At 37.7% G+C, this 19,640-nt stretch overlaps 3 protein-coding genes and 1 long non-coding RNA gene across 4 annotated transcripts; 3 read left to right on the top strand and 1 right to left on the bottom strand.

The window, feature by feature from the left end:
- Window positions 1-2,505: 2,505 nt before the first annotated feature.
- On the top strand, window positions 2,506-4,747 carry LOC114824843 (pentatricopeptide repeat-containing protein At2g21090). The gene has a single exon (XM_029102188.2). It carries the CDS (start codon window positions 2,730-2,732, stop codon window positions 4,563-4,565), a length of 1,836 nt encoding a protein of 611 aa, XP_028958021.2. The 5' UTR covers window positions 2,506-2,729; the 3' UTR covers window positions 4,566-4,747.
- Window positions 4,748-6,066: 1,319 nt separating this feature from the next.
- LOC114824844 (uncharacterized) lies at window positions 6,067-7,637 on the top strand. The gene has a single exon (XM_029102191.2). The coding sequence runs from the start codon at window positions 6,340-6,342 to the stop codon at window positions 7,294-7,296; it is 957 nt and encodes a 318-aa protein (XP_028958024.2). The 5' UTR covers window positions 6,067-6,339; the 3' UTR covers window positions 7,297-7,637.
- A 512-nt stretch (window positions 7,638-8,149) lies between these two features.
- LOC103409315 (uncharacterized) lies at window positions 8,150-12,216 on the bottom strand. The gene is made up of 8 exons (XM_029102189.2): window positions 11,910-12,216; window positions 11,092-11,297; window positions 10,555-10,987; window positions 10,247-10,454; window positions 9,535-9,642; window positions 9,296-9,445; window positions 9,140-9,209; window positions 8,150-8,580 (listed from the first exon to the last, which is right to left on the bottom strand). Exons 1-8 carry the CDS (start codon window positions 12,143-12,145, stop codon window positions 8,513-8,515), a joined length of 1,479 nt encoding a protein of 492 aa, XP_028958022.2. The 5' UTR covers window positions 12,146-12,216; the 3' UTR covers window positions 8,150-8,512.
- A 1,637-nt stretch (window positions 12,217-13,853) lies between these two features.
- On the top strand, window positions 13,854-19,374 carry LOC114824845 (uncharacterized). The gene is made up of 6 exons (XR_011581372.1): window positions 13,854-14,087; window positions 14,181-14,267; window positions 15,692-17,045; window positions 18,033-18,142; window positions 18,239-19,017; window positions 19,131-19,374. It is a non-coding gene; the product is annotated as an uncharacterized lncRNA (long non-coding RNA).
- The last annotated feature ends 266 nt before the right edge of the window (window positions 19,375-19,640 follow it).

Here is a 19,640-nt window from a genome sequence, read left to right on the forward strand (position 1 = left end):
AAGTTCTGGTTCATCCTTTGTCTCAGCAATGGCAGCACGTTGTTGATTGTGGTGAGGATCACAATTTTTAACTCGCCCTTCGGGATAACCAATTAGCTCGTAGCATATAGCTTTTGAGTGACAAGGAAGATTGCAATGGGCATACTTGCTACGCACAGTGCGTTCAGATGAATCAGTGTACAGTCGACCCCCTGAACCAGATGAATTAGACTGATTCTGAGGCGATTAGGAACAACCATTGCTTCAGTCTTCTCCCTCTCACCCTTCATAACATCCTTCATGTTTGACTTGCAACGTACATAGGCATATGATGGTTGAAGGCCCGAGTTGGTTCTTTGCGTGTAACCTCACTCGGAACTTATTCAAATTTATCAGCAAGGCATCCTACCACTCATGTGATTCATGATAAATCTTAATATCTTTTTCACAAAGCATGGATACCTTAACCTTACTGTAATGATCTAACTCTTGAAAAATTTAAGTGAGTTCACCAAAGTAGGTAGACACAGGTCATCCATTTTTTCGGAGGCGAGATGCCTTCTAACTCAAGGTATAAAATCGCACTTCTTTCTTTTCATCAAAGAAGGCAGTCTTCAAGGCTTTCCAGATGTTAGTTGCAGTCAGTAAACGAATATATCGCTTCCTCAGTTCCAGCTTCATGGAGGATAGAAGCTAACTCCTGACTTTCTGGTCCTCAAATTACCAATCATCGTTCTTGGGATCGTCTTTGGCTGGAACCTTACTCGAGCCACAAAAAATATCCCATCTCCTTTCGTCTGGCTATGTGCATCTCAATGAGAGGTGCCCATTTGTCATAGTTGTGTTCATTTAACAACACTCCAATATTAAAATTGAAGTTGTCAGACTGAACAACAACTGGAGCAGCGAAAGGCTTGGTTTCGGTGGTAATATAATATCGGACAATAAGGAAAATAAAACTAATTACAAATGTCAACATATGGATATGTTGGTCTATCTATTTTCCCAAAACAATTTAGGAAATTTACTAAACTGTATGCTATATATGTGTGTGTGTGTGTGGAGATACCGGAGAAAATTGAAATCTAAATATATCAAGATCTAAATCCACTGCCTTAGTAGTTAGCAACGACGTGCTGATCAATCTAGTTCTCCGACTACCATGATGAATACTGCCAAGAGGTTATCCGTTATCTGGGTAAATTATGTCCCCCTCAAGACCTTAAACCAATCCATTACTTCCTTGGTCATGAGATCATATAAAGGTGTTTTCATTTCACAAGTCAAGTATATGAATACGGATTGTTGAAAGTAACTTGCGTTTTTGGAGCTAAAGTATGTTTTATACCTACGGGATTCTAAAACTCTCAGAGAGATTACTTAGTTTATTCGACATTTTATAAGTTAACAATAAGTGCACTGCCATACCTCAACTGGACAACTCCATATTTTTCATTTGCAGTCAATCAAGCCTGTTAACATATGAACATGCCTCAGGAATGTCATTTAGGAACTAAAAAAACGAATTCTATAATATTTCAAAGGGATTATGGATCATGATAATTGGTTTCACAAAGCAACTTCTGGGATTCAAGCTTTCTCCAATGCTTACTGGATTAAGCGTCCCACTGACAGAAGAACCCCAAGTGATATTTGTGTGGTTTCTAGTGCCAAATCTTATGTTCTTGTATGCTAAGAAGCAAGAGTTTATATCTTCCAGACGTGGTTCTTTTCCTTCAATTCCTTATGATTTATGGTATAACTATCAGTTTGCCATAAGATTAGCATCTAATTCTAACATTCATGCTCATATGAAGCATGTACATGTTAGGTTGTAAGTTTATATAGTGAGTCCATGGCATGGTAGGTTGTAAGTTTTGAGTCGTCATTCAGGACCCATATATGTTGCATTTTTCATTTGAAAGTCAAAATCAGTTCATAGCGTGAACTTCTAATAACAGAGAGTTGGAAGTCATTTGTTAAGTTGTACTAATTGGACTAAATACAAGTAGTCAAATGTATGTTCTAATATGTTTTGTGTTTTACCTATAATAGTGTTATTGAGTTAAATTGTCAGTTATTAGAAGGCACATAGATCGAATCTGCACCAGGGTGCATATACATGTTTTTTTAAGCTTTTATTTAAAATATTATTAAAACAATAGTAATCAATTCTAAAAACTCTTTTTACATTTTACAGATTTATGAGCTCATAGAGATTTTGTTATCCTAGAAGTAAGATAGGGAGTGTGAACGTACATGAAATTTTCTGAATTCTTACCGTCTTTTGGCTAGGAGCTTATTTAAAATGCCCATTAGAGATGTTTAAGGCCTACATTTGCAAATGTAATTCCCGTATATTTGATTTCTATCCTTAGTCTTTTAACAATCATTATCTTAAAACTACTCTAACTTACTCGGATGAAATGGTTGTGTTATCCAGCCGGCTTAATTCATGTCTGATTGATTTTTTTTCATTATAATAATAAATAAATAAATAAATAAAGGAGCAATTGGGTCACCGGGTAAGGCCGAACTGAGTTAATACGGGACGGATAAAAAAACAATGGTCGGATCAATGTCCAGAAGCCCATTGTCAGTTGTCACTGTCGATTCAATCATCACCACTATCCACTATCGGCAATGCTCGCCGGAGCTGAACCCTCAAGACCCACCGATCCAACAACTACCGCCACAAACCCACCATAGATGAAGACTTCAATCCAAACCTCTCATGGTTTCACTCTGCAATGCCCTCTTTCTCCTCCCCCTCTCTCCCTCCTCTGACCAAGCCTAAACGCCTCGCCACCACCAAGCCTCCCTGCGTCGTCCAGTCTCTCCTCAAGCTCTGCTCTCAGGGAAATCTCTCGCAAGCCCTCTCCACTCTCGACCTTCTAGTCCAAAAGGGTATCCGCTTACCCGCCAAGACTCTCGCTTTCCTCTTGGAACAGTGCGGCGCCGCCAGGTCCCTCCGAGAAGGCAAATGGGTTCACATCCATATGAAGCTCACTGGATTCAAGCACCCCTCTACGTTTTTAGCCAACCATTTGATAAATATGTACTTTAAGTGTGCCGATGATGTAGAAGCCCGCAGGGTGTTTGATAAAATGGCTGTGAGGAATTTGTACTCTTGGAACAATATGCTTTCTGGGTATGCTAAGATGAGGAAGTTGAGTGAGGCCAGGAGTTTGTTTGATAAAATGCCGGAGAAGGACGTCGTGTCGTGGAACACCATGGTCATTGGTTATGCCCAGAGTGGAGTTTGTGATGAGGCTTTGAGGTTTTATAGAGAGTTGAGAAGGTTGTCAATTGGTTTCAATGAGTTTAGTTTTGCGGGTGTTTTGACTGCTTGTGTGAAGTTGAGGGAATTGGGGCTTACTAGGCAAGTTCATGCGCAGGTTTTGGTTGCCGGGTTTTTGTCAAATGTTGTGCTTTCTAGTTCGGTTGTTGATGCTTATGCCAAATGCGGGGAGATGGGAGACGCGAGGAAAGTATTCGATAACATGCCTGTGAAGGATGTTCTTGTTTGGACAACACTGGTTTCGGGGTATGCAAAATTTGGTGATATGGAATCAGCTAGTGAATTGTTCAATCGGATGCCCGAGAAGAACCCTGTATCGTGGACAGCTGTGATTTCTGGCTATGCTAGAAATGGTTTGGGGCATGAAGCCCTTGCATTTTTTACAGAGATGATGTTCTATCAAGTTAGACCTGATCAGTTTACGTTTAGTAGTTGCCTTTGTGCTTGTGCTAGTATAGCTTCACTTAAGCATGGTAAACAAGTACATGCGTCTTTAGTACGAAATAATTTTAGACCCAACACAATTGTTGTGAGCTCTCTTATCGACATGTATTCAAAATGTGGGGATTTAGGGGCAGGAAGGCGAGTTTTCGAGCTCATGGGTGATAAGCAAGATACTGTATTATGGAACACGTTGATATCTGCCTTAGCACAGCATGGTAAAGGTATAGAGGCAATGCAGACGTTTGAGGACATGGTCAGATCAGGAATGAAGCCGGATAGGACCACCTTTGTGGTCATTCTCAATGCATGTAGTCATTCTGGTCTAGTGCAGGAAGGGCTTACTTTTTTCGAGTCCATGACTAGTGATCATGGCATTGTTCCTGATGTAGAACATTATGCATGCCTAGTTGATCTCTTGGGTCGAGCTGGACGTTTTGACGAGTTAATCAACCAGCTCAAGAATATGCCAGGTAAAGGTGGGGATCAAGTTTGGAATGCATTACTTGGTGTTAGTAGAATTCATGGAAACACAGAGATGGGAAGAAAAGTGGCTGAACACCTTATTGAGATGGAGCCTCAATCTTCTGGTGCCTATGTATTACTTTCAAGTATATATGCCGAACATGGGAAATGGGAGTTGGTAGAGAAGGTGAGACAGCTTATGGATGAGAGACAAGTGAGGAAAGAGCGAGCCCTTAGTTGGATAGAAGTTGAAAATAGAGTGAATGCTTTCACTGTATCGGATCGGTTGCATCCTCTGAAAGAAGAAATATACTCAGTTTTGGAACAGTTAGCTGGCCAGATGGAAGAAGATGTTTCAGTACCTAATTCCTTGAGGTAAAAGTTTGATGATTTGTTACTTTGCGGGGTTTAATAGGGAGAACTGGTGATATAACATATCCATTCAATTTTTGTAGTTCATAGCATTTTTGTAAGCTACCGTTTTCAGATTCTTTAGATTTGAATCTCAAAAAATGATATACGTGCGAGAATTGTTCAATAAAATCTAAATTTCTGATCGCATGGAAGGTATTATGTTTAGTTTTTGCATCATTCACTTCTCTTTATTCATAAGGGACTGCCACACTTGAACTTGCATAGTTTGCTTATTTCTCATTCCGATCACAAGAAGTGAACATGGGTGGAAACTATTAGGTTGGATTAATGCTGCTAAAACTGTGCCAGCTCATGTTATGCTAAACCTCTCAAGAAAGTCTCATAATTTCTTTAAACATTTGCTCATTGCTTCTGTACCGTTTCTATTTCGATCGAGACTACAAGTGATCCGTATCCTGAATACGAACTTACTCTATAGAGTTCGGATCTAACGGGAACTATTTTCACACGGCAGGCCCCATGAAACTTCATGGTTTTAGCTTCTTGTCAATTTTCTTGCTTGTCTAATTTAGGAATGTGGTTGCGGACCATTGAAATTGAATTGTTCAGATGACCTTCCAGTTCATTCATGTCTTTTCTGATTAGATGACAAGTAAACATTGTTTTTACCTTCAAATCAGTGTTTAGAGTTCACATTCAACAGATGTAGTGATTATCTTTGTCAATTTCGGTGGTGTTAAATCCGCAATTGTTGCAATTTCCTTCAATTATTTGGAATTTGGTGCTCTGACTTTATCAGGTGGGTATCCTTCTAGGCCATAGTTTATGGTTAATCCAGACAGTTCTTAAACTTACAAAGATGTCCTAATGTTACTATTCGACTCGGTATAAGGCTTTTTTTAGCTAAAATGATATCTGAGATTGGCATAAATTCTCAGTTTGGTCTCTAATATTTAAAATCGATAGAAGTGATTATGAAATTGTTCATCGTCAATTATTTTGGTCATTTGATGAAAAATCTCTGTTAAGTTGAGGGGTTAGTTGTCAAATCAACCTCTCTCCTTGAACTGGTGGTTTCTTCAATTTAACGAAATTTTTTAATGATCAAAATAATTGACGGTCAACAATCTCATGAACTAAAGTATGAAGTTATAGTAACTTTTATATATATAGGTCGCATAATCGAGTGGTATAGTAATGTTACACCGTGATTAAGAATGATGAGCAAAAACGTTCTAGAAATGTTTTAGGTACTACGGTTCTTGTCAACAGATAAACAAAAGATATCAAACCTAACAGCGAAAAGCTCATACAGCTTAGGACAACCAGACAATTGTACAAACCAATTAAAACAGACACATCGATCATGACTCTCCACCAATAATTCAATCAAACCAGGGACCCACCAAGATAAAGATAATTACATTTCGCCCTCTTCTTAATCAAACCTTGAAGATATATTTTTTATTATTATTTATGCACGAAAACAAAGAAAATAATTTCCAAAAACCTTTTTCTCACTGTTTATTTTTATATTTTCGAATTGAATAAATTAAAAAAAAAATTAAAAAACAAAAAATAAACAGCTGTACTGAAAGAAAAAAAAAAGAATTAAAGATGAAAATCATTTAATATAAACAATAATCAGTTTTTATACACATCAATAGGTCCTGCAACAATAAAGTCTTTTCTGCACAACTTCCTCCATTTACAACCAAAGGGTAGAAGAAATTTTCTTCTCTTCTTCTTCTTCTTCTTCTTCAATTTTCATATTGGAGATGGGTTCCCATGTCTCGAAGCAGGTAGAACGTCGGAAGGCGATCGCGGTGGAAAAACACACACTGTGTGATCTTCACCAGAGCTGTGGTGAAGAGTTTCCATCATGTGCCTACAAGCCTTCGGACAAAAAAAACTGGATGGCTGGGATCAACCCTGAGAAACTTCACATAAACAAGATTGTATGGCCTGGAACTCATGACTCTGCAACCAACAAGATTGGATTTCCGTTCATCACTAGGCCTTTTGCTCAGTGTCAAAATCTGTCCATCTACCAGCAGCTCGAGAAGGGCGCCAGAGTTCTCGATATTCGAATCCAGAAGGACCGAAAAGTCTGCCACGGAGTCCTCCTCACTTACAACGTTGATGCTGTGATCAGCGACGTCAAGAAGTTTTTGTCCGAAACGCAGTATGAGATCATAATACTCGAAATCCGAACTGAATTCGGCCACGAAGATCCTCCTGAATTTGATAAGTACTTGGTTGATCAGCTCGGCGAGTTTTTAATCCCCCAAGATGATCATGTTTTCGACAAGACTATTTCGGAACTGCTGCCGAAGAGAGTGATATGCGTGTGGAAGCCGAGGAAGTCACCTCAGCCGAAGGCAGGGAGTCCTCTGTGGAATGCAGGGCATTTGAAGGACAACTGGATCGACACTGACTTGCCATCCACGAAGTTCGAGAGCAACCTGAAACATTTGAGTAATCAGCCGCCGGTTTCATCAAGGAAGTTCTTTTACAGGGTGGAGAACACGGTCACGCCCAAGGCTGATAACCCGGTTTTGTGTGTCAAGCCTGTGACGGGACGGATTCATGGATACGCGAGGCTGTTTATAACTCAGTGCTTCTCTAGAGGTATTGCGGATAGGTTGCAGATCCTTTCTACAGATTTTATAGACGAGGATTTCGTGGACGCTTGCGTTGCGGTTACATATGCAAGAGTTGAAGGGAAAGCATGAAGTTTCCATGTCTGTGCAGTCTTGTTCTTGTTTTCCGGTTGATTAATCTTCCATCCCACAGTAACTCGATCCTTTTTACTTTGTTACTATTTTCTACATCCATAGAGTTTGGATTGTTATTCTTAAGGGATAGCGGGAATATCAAGGTGGCGGAGTTCCAAACGTATCACGCGTCGTTCTGCTGTTAGTGTGATTATCTGCAGGTTTATTTATGTGTTTGTAATGTAAAATATGAAGGGTGTAAAGTAGATGTAGTGATCGCACATTCTTGCTGGAGAAGAAACCTTTTCTGTGAATAAAAGTTGATATGTCTCTGCAGTAAAGCTAAATATTCTAATGAATCTAATCAGCTGCAACATGTAAGCTTGAGCATGCCAAGGAGTCCAAAGACAGCATAAAGATCTTCAAAATAAGAATTTCGAGTTCACGACTAGCCCAGGCCTGTATTTTGAATGGCTAAAAACGCTTTCAGATAATCATTCATTTGAAAAATTGATGACATGAATCAAGGCCAAATTTCTTCGTCTACATGAATCATAATTAACCGAGGTAAATAAATGTGAGAAAAACTTCCCACCCACTAGCTTTTCGTTATTTCCGACCATCCAACTTTTGATCTAGTAGTAAATCCTCCTTCCAAATTATAAGAAGCTCCGAATCCCCTCTTCCACGATGATAAAAATAAAACACAAAAATGCGGGTCCTTCTTTTTCCCGGGATTCACTCTCAACATGACTACAATATATATCAGATTTGACCTACCAAAGAGACGACATTGATGGGTAATGATGCAGCTTCCCCTTTCATTGGCATCTTGAGAAACACTTGGTTGCCAAGAAGAAAACTTTATCACTTTTCTAAAAGAAAGAAAGTAATGTCTGCCACATTAATTTATTCATGTTAGGAGTATGGCATACAATACAACACAAAGTGAAGAGCGGCACAAGATGTGTTCAAGTCAGTACCATCAATTACGAGTGCGATATACACATCATTGCAGGTATGTTTTACGCGTTTGGGGGCATACAAAACAATGGGAAAACTACAAGGGGATGTGAAAAATGGACCGGAGATTACAAGGGAAAAAGCAGGGCATGCAAAAACAAAAATATTCTCTGCTCAATATCTTCTAGTTAAGAACAAACCACTTCAGATATGCCTGTATATCCGATGCTGCTATGTTGCTGGAATTAGACAAGGAAAGCTCTACCGTGGTCTACTTCCTTCTACAAAATTTCTGTTTCAGATCTTCCTCAAGTCGTTGGAATATTGGTGAGAATGCTCCTGCAATTAAAATAGAACCATATCTTATACATTTTACATCCAAAACATTTGGAGAGAGTTCCTGCAAGTTAACTGTGTTGGATGTAATGAACTATTCTTTCTTTGGGAAAGTAAACGAAAGATACGAATGTTGTTTTGCTGGCCAAATGGTGAAAAAAAAAACATAATGCTGTGATCATCACTATCATTCTTAATGAGAGTGTTTAGCATATTTTTTTTGAGCTGCCTCCAAGTTGAAAAAATACAACTTTAAAAATTTAGCGACATCCAACCGATTATAACGGAAACTAAAGTGGATGAGAACAAGTAACATATGAAAAAGTTATGGCGATAATTCATAACAGTATGAATGCAAGGCAACAAGGCAGTTGAGACATCTGTAGGTCAATCATTTTGGCGATCCAAATCATTCACACGCACAAGGAAAGATAGATTGCACTAATGTTGGTGACAGCTCAAAGCTAGTAAAAAAACATGTAAAAGCATCACCAGAGTGTAGTACAAATGTTTATATTAATAAAATTTATAAACAAAATTTAAGAAATAGGTAGGCGAAAACCTGAAAGTTGACAATCTCTCTGCTGTAGTGAGCCTTTCACCAGAAGTGTCCCTGGGTTTTGCTGAAAGACCTATAAGAAAGAAAACTTGTAAAAGTCAAGCACAAATTCTAAAGACAATGTCACCATATACAAGCCAACTAATGACATCACCGTACCGAAACACGAAAACCTAGATTATTTGAATGCAAGTTCAAACAGCTTGAGCTTGTGGATGCCTGTTGCTTATCTTCACAACTGAAAACTCTATCATAATCTTGTGGCCCACCCTTCAAGATTGCATCTGAGTGATCTTTTGTCACGGTGATCTGTTAAAAGTTAGAAAGTGCTGCTTGTAAGTACACACCAATATCACTTGATAAATAAACCGAAAAAACAAATTAACAGATAAGCATACGTCGAGTGTAAATGAGGATGTGTTCAAGTTACACGATGCACCGCTACAGCTGAAAAAGGATTTGGTTGATTCCAATACATGTATAGCACCAAATTTTCGGTCGAGGCCCTGCAAAGCAGACAAGACAATGACAAAATGCAAGAGATAATGGAAATTATGAGATGAAACTATGTAAGTCAGTCCTCTCGGTCCTCATAGATGCTTACTGTATTCCTAAATAAGCACGAATTTGCATATTATAGAAACAAACGATATATGCTAGTGCAAAATGTGGCATAAAAAATGGAAGGAATTTTAAAATCTTTTCAGCTCACTGCTCCTGGAATTGCAACTTTAGGGAAGCCGCAATGTTGTACTAGTTATTGCAGAGAAGGACTAAGAAGTATTCATCTTTCAAAAATTTGAATTGTTCGTAAAAAAACTCAAGAATATCAATCTTGTAGGTCTCCAATTGACATTAGAATAATGGCATAATTGCCACCGACCTTTATACCAAAATAGTTCCTAGTCTTCTCTAAAAGCAGGTTTGTCATTCAAACAATCAAATGGATGGGTATTTGTCAGGGTGGGTCATTGGGTTTAAGGGAATCCTTGACCTCTTGTTGATAACTCACAACTTCTGATTTGCAACGTTCAGAATATCAGGTAGGTACATTTTTTATATTGGAAAAATAGAGATCGTTGAAACAATATAAAAGAAAGACAAACAAACCTCAAGCATGAAAGAGAGGTTGTTCTTCACAGCCATATGAGATGACACTAACTGCTTGGCAGGAGGCAAAAAGGACCAGGCCAGCCCCCATCGAGAAGTTTGGCCTTGGACAAATTCAGTTGTCTTTACCATGGTGACTCCAACTTCCCAAAGCTTTGATGTTAGGATTTTGACATTCAGTTTCCTACCAACCATTGATGTGTACCACCTGCAAGTCAATGGAGAGACATAAGAGCTAAGTTTCTGAGAAGATTACCCTGAGACAGAAGAGATTTGGAAAGAACATAATGGGTAATAAAGAACATTACCGAAAAGTATGCTTCAATGTGACGCTATCTTCAATAATGCGAGTGATGAAAGCCTTTTCTCCACCAGGACAAACCATCTCGGTTGGGGTCCCACCACATGCAGTTTTTGGATTTAGTCCTGCTTCCTCCATGGTCTCGAAAAATGGAGGGTTACACATGCAGAAGTCAAACTCCTCACCATCCTTAACCACACCAAGGAGAATAGGTGGCCCGTGATATGTGGATGAAGAGGAGGGCAAAGTCACTGCTTCACTTTCCATATTCTCAGTCAATTCTATTTTTCTTTCAGTACCATCCAACATCCCATTTGGCGATCCTTCCAGGGGAAGGGTCTCTTTAACACTTTCAACCTTTCTAATTTCAATAAGTTCCGCAATATGTGGATTATCTCTAACATTTTTTTCTGCCCACTCTAGTGCTACATCACTCACATCTACAACCAAGGTCGGTGAAAATGAAGCTTTGTTAGGTTGTAAAGTATTGATGTATTCAAAAAACCAAGTATGAAAACGCTAACTAAAACAACTAATAAGCAACCTGACCCAACAAAGCTCCAACCCAGAAGAGAAGCACCAAGAAGCGGATATATGCAGTTTGCTCCAGTTCCAATATCAAAGCCCCTAACTTTATCACCATTGCTTGTAGTCTTCACAATGATGTCAGATGAGAGAAGATCTTCAATCCAATGAATGTAATTCGATCTATTGGGCACAGTAGGGCACAGCTGCCCATCTGGAATCCACCTGGGAAATCAAATTCACATTGAACGTCCTACATTATGAACCCCCATGAAAATGCTTCTTCATTAACTGAATAGACTTCAGGAATCAAGTATTCAACTGGGTTTACACACCGTAACAAAAAGGCGAGACTTGAGAGGGAACTATACAATGAGTTAGGAGTTACAATAAGCTGGGACTTGGAGATATAAAAGCTAAAGCCGCAATAGCTTTATCACATTACTAAGCTAAGTATAATTGTGTCCTCAATGTAACATTAAACCTACGATTTTATCTGCGTAACGAAGATGGTACCAAGATTAGGAACCTTTTTAATTTGATCGTCCAAGTAAACCTCACAGGCTGCAATGTTTCATACTTTCATGCCTACTGGGATCCTAGTAAAACTTTTGAAGCTAATTAAGGTGGCATGGTTATAAATTCAGTGACAGAATCAGAAGTTTTCGACACAGCCGCTACACAAAACAAGTAAACCAAAGAATATTCAGCTAAAACAAGAAACTGGGTAACCTCAAAAATCGAAAAAGATACAAACTTTCAAGTCAAAACCCCTGTATTCCAAGTTCTATGAGCTGCCCAATTAAGCAAATGCAGAATTGGATGAGAAAAAATTACCAATTGAGGCGGTGGTCGTGGAGGAGGAGGACCCGAGTGAGTTCCCGGGTGGCGTTGAAGTCGGTCCAGTCAACTCTGGGCCGATCGTCTCGGGAGAAGAAGACGAAGGGCTCGAAAGAGGGGTACAAAGAAGCCAAGTGAGCGAAGTCGGGTGTGTTCTCGGAGTATTTGTTTCTCAGGTGGGTCGCAGGTCGCTCCTCCTTTCTCTTCCTCTTCTTATTTTTGTTCATCGACATTTGAGAGTGAATTATGCTCCAGGGATTTTGCGTTCTGATACTTGTGGATTAGCCAGCTGAAATTTGGGCTTACCCATCACCTACATTTTTGCCTGCGACTTTGAAGGCCCATGAGCTGAGTTACATTTTCTTGCTCTATTTTCAGGACGACGAAAAAATCCATTGCTAAAACATAAGAATCAAATTGTGTAGAAACTAACCACCACGGAGTGGTTTAGTGGTTAAAAACGAATGTAAGCATATATTTCACACAGCACGTCCTAAGTGTGATTCTTATCATTGGTGAATCGCACGATAGTGGCTAGAGAAAAGTTGAAATGCCTATGTGAGTATTCCCGGTTTCCGAAATAATGGATTGTCATGACGAAGCCACCAACTGGTCTCTTTTTAAGAAAAAAAAAATTGTACAGAAACTATCAAACCCTTCAAGAAACTCTCATAGTTTGGAAAATTGTTTTGATATACAATCTCACTACCAATAAACAAGACAACAAATATAAATGAAAAGCACCGAATATCTTGTCCAAACAGGGGACATGCCTTAATATTATTACATAGGGTAATTAGTCACAATAAAGATGTTTTGGCATTTGGGTGCACTTTTGATCACACTTTCTAAAATTGTTCTTTTAATCAAATTTGCTTGTGAGAAGTGCGTATTGTTCTTCGTTAATCAGAAAAAGAACAAAAACACATCGTCGTTCTAACGACACTCTCCCTTTTTGCTGCGTTTGTTCCCTTTCTAAAAAATTGCACGCAAGTTTTTACAATATAAAGGACGCTATGGACTTTTCAAAGGCATAATTGACGAAATCATCATCAATTTTTAGAAAGTGTGATCAAAAGTGCAACTAAATGTCAAAATATGTATATTATGGCTAATTGCTCCATTATATATTGACTTTGCTTTATAATTTTTGTCCTAGCTAGACAAGACCCAAATCATTGGGAATATTTTTTACTCACTGCTCTGATAATGCTCACCACTCATCCTATTTATCATCGTCAGATGAGTTTAAAATTCGAGATTTGTGCAGTGGATAGACACAAATTTCAAAATTTAAACACATTCAACGATGATAAAGAGAATAGTGAGCATTACTATCACTTAAGGACAGTGAGCAAAAACACAACCTAAATCATTTATGAGAAACAAAAGTTTGACACACAAATGGTTGATGAAAAGCTCCCCACAATAGTTGCTCAAATGTTCTTATCAATATGGTGTCTCGTGCATGCCTTTTTTTTTGGGTCGAATTTCATGCATGTTTAATGAACTTATACATTCAAAAATAGAGAGACAATATAGGACTAGTGTGACGACACGTCCCTAGTTTTACAATTTTATTAATTTTAAAAGAGTGAATTTACGAAAATGCCCTTATAGGCAATGATGTTGACCTTGGTTGACCAACGTGTTGTGAAATATTATTTTAGTGAATCATCCTAGTGCTCGTCACTACAAACGCGTGGGTGCAAGCGGAATTGAATTTGGAGCTACGATAAAAATTTTATGGACTTACGAAGTTCAAGGGCATTTTGGAATTATTCTAGATAAACATCCTTCATTATTTTATTAATTTTTATGTGTAGATTTTCTGCATGATGGGACCCACCCACGTGGGTCTCCAATCACCCTTGTCCCCACGTCCTCTCACTCCCACTCTCCTGAACCTTTTTCTGTTTCAAAAACATTTTTTCACTCTTTCTTTCTCTTATCTCTCCCGCACCCTCATCTATCTCGTTCTCCTTCCCATGAACCACCGAGACACCACCCCCACACAAACATCACGCCACTCCGGCTAGCTCCATCATCGCTGCTAACTGGGTTGCTCTGAAGAGATATGCAAGTTTTTAGCCCAAAAACTAGGACTTCCACTATCAATGGCCACTGCCACTTTTTATCTTCCTTCTCCAGCGAGTTTTTGGATTTCCGACGATTGTAAGTTCCAAAAACCACCTCAAATTGTTGTGGATCGTGATGTGGTGTGTGATTCTAGTAATTTTATGGACTTTTGGTAATGTTTTGGCACAGAAACACCTCGGGTGTACTTTTCCAGATTTTCTGGAGAGAGCTAAACGGTTTCGAGCCGTTTTCCGGCAACGATTGAGGAAACCAAAGGTATATTTTGATTTCTTGTTCTTCGAGCTTTGATTTGATAAATTGGAAGGCTAGGTTTAGTGAAGAAATTAGGTGGTCGGAGTTGGGCTTTACTCAACTATTGCAGCGACAACCGGCCGGAGAAGAAGAAAAAGGGAAAAAAAAGAAAAAAAAAAGGGGGCCTTAAACCCAAAACCCAGCCCAAACCTTTGGGTCGTTGGCCAATGGCCCAAGCCCAGATTCGTGGGCCAGATCCGGCCTAGACCCATTTCTGAGTTAGGTTTGGAATATTCTTGGAATATTCCTTATGTTGGCATTTTCGAAAATTTCTCGGAAACCCTTCTAGGATAATTTCGATGCCCTAAGTCCATTTTTGGCATCCATTTTGTGAAATTCTAAAGTTTAATGTAATTGACCATCGAGGCGTCTCGGTTGACTTTTTAGGATTGACTGTTGACTTTTTGTAAAATTTGTTGGGGACCCTCCTTAGCGTATTTCGACGCCCCGATTCCAAATCCACACTCCGTTTTCCCAAATTTAATTATTTTAGTGGAGCTTTACTAATGAGTCCTAATATTATGCTTAGGTGCGATTATTATTGGTGACTTCAGCTATTCTAGTTTAAACGGGTTCGACTCGACAACATGATCTGAGACTGGGTCTTTACTTTTAAATATTATATATTTATTTAGTTTCCAATTATACATTTGAAAAAAACTTTCCTACACATGCCTAAATTAGACTAATGCTTATAAGAATTAGCGAAATAGGAAAAATTTCAAAATTATTAGAAATCCTCTAGGATGCATACGTATGCGCACTTTTATGGGGTTTTAATTACGGCCATGAGTAATATCTTATTTATTACTATTATGTTGACTAGAATTATTGAATTACTAAGGCATGACTATATTGATGTTATCAGCTTATCGTTTGCTGCACCAGTGTTGGTACTTTCTCGAGCCAGGGCCAGTCTTTCACTTTGATGTGCACATCGCACCGTACACTCACTTTGGATCCATTGTAGGTGCCAGTCCTTTCGTACAAGTTGCCATAGGCAACTCTGACTCGTATGTGTTGCGCATAGCGCCAGTCTTCACATGATTGTAGTACTAGAGCGTATATCATTGTTACACCCAGTCATGTTCATGTCAGAATACCTCTGCATGAACTTGTGTGTTAGCATGTGTCAATGAGCACTCAATATAATATGTTTGCTTATGCGAGATTTTGTGATTATGGTCGTCATGCACTTATTTACGAGATATTGTGCCGAAATGAATTCTTGAGATATTGTAGGCTATAGTAAGTATTTTCTTACTATACGTAGTATGTATATTTTGGAAACTACACTTGTTTTACAGCGAGGGGTTATTATGTTTTCGAAAAAATTTGTACAAAACTTTATTTTTAGGCCCACTCACCCTTGTTTTTCGCCCCTCCAGGTTTTAGTAGCTGAGCTTTCTTGTCGACGAGGATTCTTAGCAAATCTTGGCATAAGTGGTTAAATTCTCATCCTACTCTGCTGTACTTATGCTTTCACATCATGTGTGAAATGGGTTCATTCCCGCTCACAAGCGCACTTTTAAATTAGGTACTTTTAGGTTTAAATTTATTCACATATTTCACTACACTACACTTTATGGTTTCGTTACCTTCTAGGTGTCGGCCAGCACAACTCGATTCGGAGTCCAAGTGGACATTCCGGGTCGGGGTGTGTCAACTAGACCGAAATTATTCTCAATTTTTTCGTCAAAGAAAATGAGATTTTATAGGACTAGACTAAATTTAATCTCAATCTTATTCCATACACTTTCTATTTGTATGATTGAACTATTAACTGGTGATCAAGAGATATTACTGGTATGGAATAATGTAGATTGAGATATTAATTAAGGTTGTGTGTCCACTTCCTTACATTCGAGTTCGCTAACTCTCACATAAATTAAAATGATTTAAATAGAATACCGATTATTGTCAAAAATTAAAAACTTGTTAAGAATGAACAAATTTCAGAACTCTCTCCATAACAATTCACTAAATTACATGAGGATGAACCATCTTGGGCCTTAAAACATACATTTTTTAATATTGCTACGCGTTCTTCATATCCAAAACTTTGGCCAATACAACACACAAAAATATTTAGAATTTTAGAGAATCCTGTATAGTGCATTGAAGAGAAGAGTTCAATGTTTTAACCTTTTTTTGGTCAAATCTCATGCATGTTTAATGAACTTATACATTCAAAAAATGGAGAGACAATATATGATTGGATCGAAATTAATCTCAATTATTTCGTCGAAAAATGTGAGATTTTATAAGACAGTACTAAATTTAATCTCAATCTTATTTCATACACTTTCTATTTTATAGGACCGGGCTAAATTTTTGGATGAAATTACTGTGGAAATCATGGAATTCCATTTAAGAAACCCTAAAATGAAGTGACCTTCATCAGTTCACGTTTAGTGCAATTATATAGAACAAAATGGTTGTATTTCATTTAGGACTTATAGGTGTGACTCGTACAAGATTAGAGCCTCACCTGAAGTTATAATTATTTAAATTAATTAACAGTTAAATTGATAAATTGCTTGTAATTGCATCCTTGATGGGAGGATGAGTTGTAGTACACACACACACACACACACACATATATATCACTGTGGTCTCTCTTCTCGGGTATGTATGATCTTTCATGCTAGAAACAGTCCCATTGAGTGTTCTTGGATCAGTTTCATAATCAAGAGAAGAGAAGACAAGTGATTAGCTTGCTATCAATGTCTTCTACTACAAGTAAGTAAACCCTTATTGTTTGTTGTCATTGTTGCATGCATGATACTGCAATAATTGCAGTAGTTATCATTTAATATTAAATTGTCAAGTTTTTGGCTTAGGGTGTGATTGTCAACGATCCTTATATATATTCATCATGTGTCATCAGAGCCACACAATTTAAACCATATCTAAACTCATACTTGTTTCAAGTATTCCGCTATGCAAAGTTGACATTTTTATAACCTCCTGATTCGTTGGTGACTGCATGCTAATACGATTAAGTTCAACACATTGACTGCTCAGATAACTGCTACATGTACTATGCATGCATGTATTTCTTAATTTTGTGTAAATTTGGATCTGTTATTTTTACTTGAGTTAACATGATGTGTTTAAAATATTATTCAAAAACAATATTCTTATCACTTTTTAGTAATGTGTCTAGTTTGCAATTGAATACGATTATGATAATAACTCTGTGAAATATGCATCTGCAAACATATCAGACAAATGAATTCTGAGACTAATTCAGTATAACACCAAAGTGTAGGACTAAATTATCATCTCAGGATATAAATTATCATCTTAGGATACGTAGTATCATGGATCATGGTGATATGCAAATATTAACAAGTTAAACACTTCCAAATAAGTAATTTGTTGGGTTCATTTGTATAATCAGTGTATAGGGAGTCATGAAAAACATGCTATTTGTGTACTCAAACTCACCCAAAGGTGAGATTTACATCTAGTATTGGATTTTTTTTTTCTTCATGATTTGGTAATGCAACAATTTTGGAACTCATAGTTATGTATAGTCAGTTTCTTGCCCAAAGGTGTAACTGAAACCATAATTGAAGTGTGACAAGATGTTAAGTATTCATTCTTGGTCATATATTTATGAGATCTTTTCCAAATTCCTTTTGATTTCAAACATGTTTCAATATGATGAGCCTGGTAAATATGGAGAAATTGAATGGCAACAATTTCAAAACATGGAAGCAGTAACTCGAGATGAATCTTGGCATGCTAGAGTTTAGTATTGCATGGGAACAGAGATGGAGATAAGCGCTAGCCAATGGTTAATACTTCATAAAACACCTTAGCAATTACCAGTAATGCCCGACCTCAGTCTTGTTTTTTGCTAGCTTAAGTCTAGAACTTTACTATCTCATTAATATTCAAAGTTCCTCAACCTGCAACCTTGACAGATGAAAGTACTACACAAGAAAATGAGCATTTCACAAAATGGGAAAGGGCAACCAAATGTCTTTGCTCATAATGCAGAATGCAATGGAAGAGCATGTGAGGGGAGGAATTCCTAGTTGTGACTTGGCTAAGAACTATTTGGACAAAATAGAGGAGAAGTTCAAAAGATCAGACAAGGTTGGGATTGGTATTTATCTATCAACATTGATAAACACTAAACATCATGGATAAACATGATGGATCAGGGAGTGTTTGTGAACACTTACTGAAATTGGTTAACATGGCCAACAAATTAAATGCCTTGGATATTGGTATCACTGATCATTTCCTTGTGCACATGGCTCTTTACTCACTGTCCAATGATTATGAGCAACTGAAAGTGAGCTATAACGCTCAAAAGGAGATTTGGAGCATTAATGAATTGATAACCATCTGTTGTCAAAAGGAGAAAAGATTGAAGAAAATGAGGTCTCATACCAGTAAGTTTGCTAACTTTGTGCATGCTGGAAAAGGCAAGAGGAAAGTCATTGGTGTTAACAGAAATGAGATTTACAAAGGAAAGAAACTGCTTGCATTCAAAAAGTCAGTATCAACTGCTAGAACAACTTCTGGTTCCAAGAAGCACTGCAAATCCACTATGTTAACTATGAAGACAAATGCACTTTCTATTGCTTCTGGACCAAAGTACAATCAGAATAGTGTTAAAAATGTCATTTCTATCATTCTGAAGATCACTTGAGGAAGGATTGTCCTGGCTTTAAAGCTTGGTTGATCAAGAAAGGTAAAACAACAATAAATGTTTTTGTGACAGTAGAGTCAAATATGATTTTTATTCCCCAGAATTCTTGGTGGTTTGACACAGATTGTTCTATGCATATAACAAATTCTTTGCAGGGATTTCAAAACCAGAAGAGAACAAGTAATGAGATCTACAATGTTTATGTTGGAAATGGGAATAAAGTTGCAGTTGAATATGTTGGTTCTGTCAAACTGAGATTGTCAACTGGATGTGTTTTAACTTTAAGTAATGTACTTTATTTCCTTCAATGAGAAGGAATTTGTTTTCTATTATACAATTTGTAAAAGATGGTTTTTCATTTGTAGGGGATATTAATCAAATTAAGTTTTATTTTCAAAATCAGTTTGACAATCTACTTGGTTATGCATTTCCAAATGGTGATCTTTGACAAGTTGAATGTTCTTGTCACCAGGAATGTCTCAGTGTTAAGCATTCTGCTTCAAAACGTATGTCCCTAAATGACAAGTCTTACATGCTTTGGCATCAAAGACTTGGACATATTTCGAGAGAAATGATGATAAGGTTAATTAAGAATGGAATATTGCCAAAGTTGAATACTAATGATACTGTGGAATGCATTAACTATTTCAAAGGGAAAACTAACA

Source organism: Malus domestica, chromosome 05 (genome assembly GCF_042453785.1).
Source record: "Malus domestica chromosome 05, GDT2T_hap1".
NCBI lineage: Eukaryota > Viridiplantae > Streptophyta > Magnoliopsida > Rosales > Rosaceae > Malus > Malus domestica.

Bases quoted from the DNA above. Each gene is read 5' to 3' on its own strand.
- LOC114824844 (XM_029102191.2), top strand. From the start codon at position 6,340: ATGGGTTCCCATGTCTCGAAGCAGGTAGAACGTCGGAAGGCGATCGCG.
- LOC103409315 (XM_029102189.2), bottom strand. From the start codon at position 12,145: ATGTCGATGAACAAAAATAAGAAGAGGAAGAGAAAGGAGGAGCGACCT. The intron at 10,988-11,091 runs GTTGCTTATTAG...CCTTGGTTGTAG, and splicing joins TTGGAGCTTTGTTGGGTCAG to ATGTGAGTGATGTAGCACTA. The intron at 9,210-9,295 runs GTACGGTGATGT...TCTTTCTTATAG, and splicing joins ATCTAGGTTTTCGTGTTTCG to GTCTTTCAGCAAAACCCAGG.
- LOC114824843 (XM_029102188.2), top strand. From the start codon at position 2,730: ATGCCCTCTTTCTCCTCCCCCTCTCTCCCTCCTCTGACCAAGCCTAAA.